Source organism: Cynoglossus semilaevis, chromosome 11 (genome assembly GCF_000523025.1).
Source record: "Cynoglossus semilaevis isolate Cse_v1.0 chromosome 11, Cse_v1.0, whole genome shotgun sequence".
In the NCBI taxonomy this organism is placed as follows: Eukaryota; Metazoa; Chordata; class Actinopteri; order Pleuronectiformes; family Cynoglossidae; genus Cynoglossus; species Cynoglossus semilaevis.
In genome coordinates this window covers 948725-951714 of record NC_024317.1, presented here as the reverse complement: position 1 = coordinate 951714, position 2990 = coordinate 948725, and the positions used below count along the sequence as shown (strand labels likewise).

The window sequence follows — 2990 nt, the reverse complement described above, 5'->3', positions numbered from 1 at the left end:
TGCCCCCGCTACGGTGGTCACCACGCAGACGGTAAGAAGGTACCACGTACTGCATACAGTACGTACAAGTACACGCAGCCCTGTACTGTAGTACTGCAGTACTGTACTGTAGTACTGCAGTACACAGTACACAGAGGTCGTTTGTGGAGCTGACGCTCGTCCTCGTTGACCTCCCTCAAAACAGGAGCAAAGGTCAAAGTTCTGATCCACATTCTGAGAAAGTTAGAAGTATTTATAAAAATGCACCTACAGAAAATACTACATACATATATAATATAAATATATAAGACTGAATCAGGCGTCTGGTTAACACACACACACACACACACACACGTGAGTTCTGTTGTAAATATAAACTGCAGTTTTATCAACATTTAGTCCTTCATTCTACAGTGGAGAGAGAGCGACTGACCGGCCTGCGGTCCAGATCTGACCAGACGGGAACACAATCATCATCCGACATGTTTTTCTTAGAAAACATGTTGTGACCAAACGTTAACGAACTGAACCTAAAGAATCAAAGGTTTTTCTTCATCGATTATAAATCTGATGATTTTACATTTTTATAAATCGACCTCGTTTCCCAGGAATGTGGTTTGTCGTTCAGTCCTCGGTGTTTGAGAGACACCATTAGAAGAAGAGAGAGAAGAGAAACGGGTGAGGATGGAGAAGGGAGAGAATGGAGAAGGAGAGAGTGAGAAAAGTCAGAGAAGTTTCTGGAATCATCCAGGGAGGAGGACGGAGGTTCAACCACGGACGTGATCACACAGAAAAACATGACTTTCTGGAACTCCTGGTCTGTGTGTGTGTGTGTGTGTGTGTGTGTGTGTGTGTGGGGGGGGTTACGTTGTTTGTGGAGCAGCAGTTACATGGTGAGGAGGGTGAGGGTTAGGGAGACTGCAGCGAGAGGAAGAGGGGGGAGGAGAGGAGGTGAACCAAGATGGAGTATACTTGCCCTTGGTGAACTGATCTGTGTGGATCCATCAGAGAAGGAGACAGCAAGAAAAGAAGGAGGGGGTCGGGGGGGGGGGAGGGATCACAGACAATATTTTATTCAATCACTCTTTGAATAAAAATATTGTTTTCTTGAAAGAAAAAAAACCAAACAATTTCAGTCAAACAGGACGACGAAGAAACAAAGAAGGAAAAAACGAGAAATGAAGTCGTATTTTCAGGAGCAAAAGAAATGAAACAAAATCCAGAAAAGAAAAAAAAAGAGAGAAAAAACAAGAATCATAAAAAAAAGAAAAACTCTGGAACTAAAAAAATAAAATAAATACAGTATTTAAAAAAGAAAAATCAAAACACACAGAGAGGAAACAGAGGATAAACAGACGAGACGTCTCCATTCAGACCCACAGAATCCCAAACTCCCACATTCACCTGCCCTGACCCCGGGGCATTGTGGGAGTTTTTTTCTACTGAATGATTCCAAAGCAGAGAAACACAGAAACAAGTAAAAACTAATTAAATAAACAAACAAACAAACAAACAGACAGACAGACAGAGATTTAAGTGAAATCAAAGTGAAAAGCATGCCTGTTTTCACAGCTTCTTCAAACACGTCTAACACTTGAACACAGACACTTCAGAATCATTTCTTGGTGGAGAAGAGGCGAGAGCATTTGGCAAAAAAAATAATAGCACAGAGGTCACCATTATTTTCACCTGGAAACACAGTTCAACCACAGCTTTCACCTTTCTGTCACTTCACTTCAGTTTTTTTTCTTCAGCCACGTGAAGAAAAAACAGCACAGCATGAAGACAGGAGGGAAGAGAGGGCAGTGGAGGAGGCGGGGCCACTCAGGTATGATCCTGCCTATCAGAGTGGAGATGGACGGGGGGGCGGGGCCAGGAGACTCTGACATCACACTCAGGTGTGATGATGTTGGACGCCCAGAGGACAGAGGGCCGAGTGAGAGTGAGAGGTCATATACGAGGGGAGAGAGAGGTAGAGGGAGAGAGAGAGAGAGAGAGGGGGGGGGGGGGGGGCACGGCGGGGAGGATGCTGGGAGTTCCCTGGTACTTACACTGCACCTGCAGGATCTGGTCACTCAGGTTGGCCTTGATGTGGTTCTCACTGTACGTGGGCAGAACCAGACCTAGACTGAGGCCACAAGGAGAGAATCAATTAATCCTGATTAATCATAATTGTAATTATCCAAAATGTTATAATTCATCACGACTAATCCTGATGAATCCTGATTAATCCTGATCACCATCAGTGGTTTAGACCAGTGAATCCTGTTTGGTTTTCTCTTCAGTTCATTTCACGCAGACGTCAAATCGACTCCAGGTCCAGGACCAGGTCCAGGACCAGGTCCAGGTCCAGGTCTAAAACCTACCTGTAGTCGGTTCCGTCCACGGGCGTCCAGGTGTACGTCCGTACGGCCTCGTCGATGTACCGCTGTCCGACCAAACACAGGAGAACTCAGTCGTCAGTCGTTTCCTCCTCCGACCACAGACCGCCGTCATCACAGTCATTCACATTCATGACATCACTGATGACTCACCTCATCAACCGACTTAATGAGCGTCTTAATTTTCCTCTGTCCTGATCTGCCATCAATCATCTGACGACGGATCTGAAAAGAGAGAGAGAGAGAGAGAGAGAGAGAGAGAGAGGGGGGAGTGGAATGTTAACTATCTTCACATTTCTGACTCTCTGATCAGGTCTTCATGCAGTGGTTCCCAAAACATTTTCTGCAGCGCCCCCTTTGGTAGATACACCCCCCCCACGGTGACACATCTATAGCATCAAATCTAAACTGACATCTCCACGACCCCCACTTTGAGAACCACAGCTTTAACGACAGAACACTTATTGGGATTTTTATTCCTAAAACTACAAACGACTCCACTCAGCTAGAGCTCCCTCTGCTGTCCAGGTTTTTACCTCCTCCTTGTTGTTGTCTTCCAGCTCTGCATCCAGGAAGTCCAGAGTGACCGGCTCCCTGAAGTTAATGATCTGAGGGGCAGCGGGAGGGGGG

At 45.8% G+C, this 2990-nt stretch overlaps 1 protein-coding gene across 1 annotated transcript in view; it reads right to left on the bottom strand.

The window, feature by feature from the left end:
* cacna2d2a (calcium channel, voltage-dependent, alpha 2/delta subunit 2a) overlaps positions 1-2990 on the bottom strand; it is a 106288-nt gene that overhangs the window by 5229 nt on the left and 98069 nt on the right. Inside the window, exons 19-22 of the mRNA XM_017036667.2 lie at positions 2897-2968; positions 2514-2585; positions 2346-2407; positions 2031-2107 (exon numbers count right to left, since the gene is read on the bottom strand). Coding sequence (XP_016892156.1) covers positions 2031-2107; positions 2346-2407; positions 2514-2585; positions 2897-2968 — 283 coding nt within the window. The remainder of the gene's footprint in view (positions 1-2030; positions 2108-2345; positions 2408-2513; positions 2586-2896; positions 2969-2990) is intronic.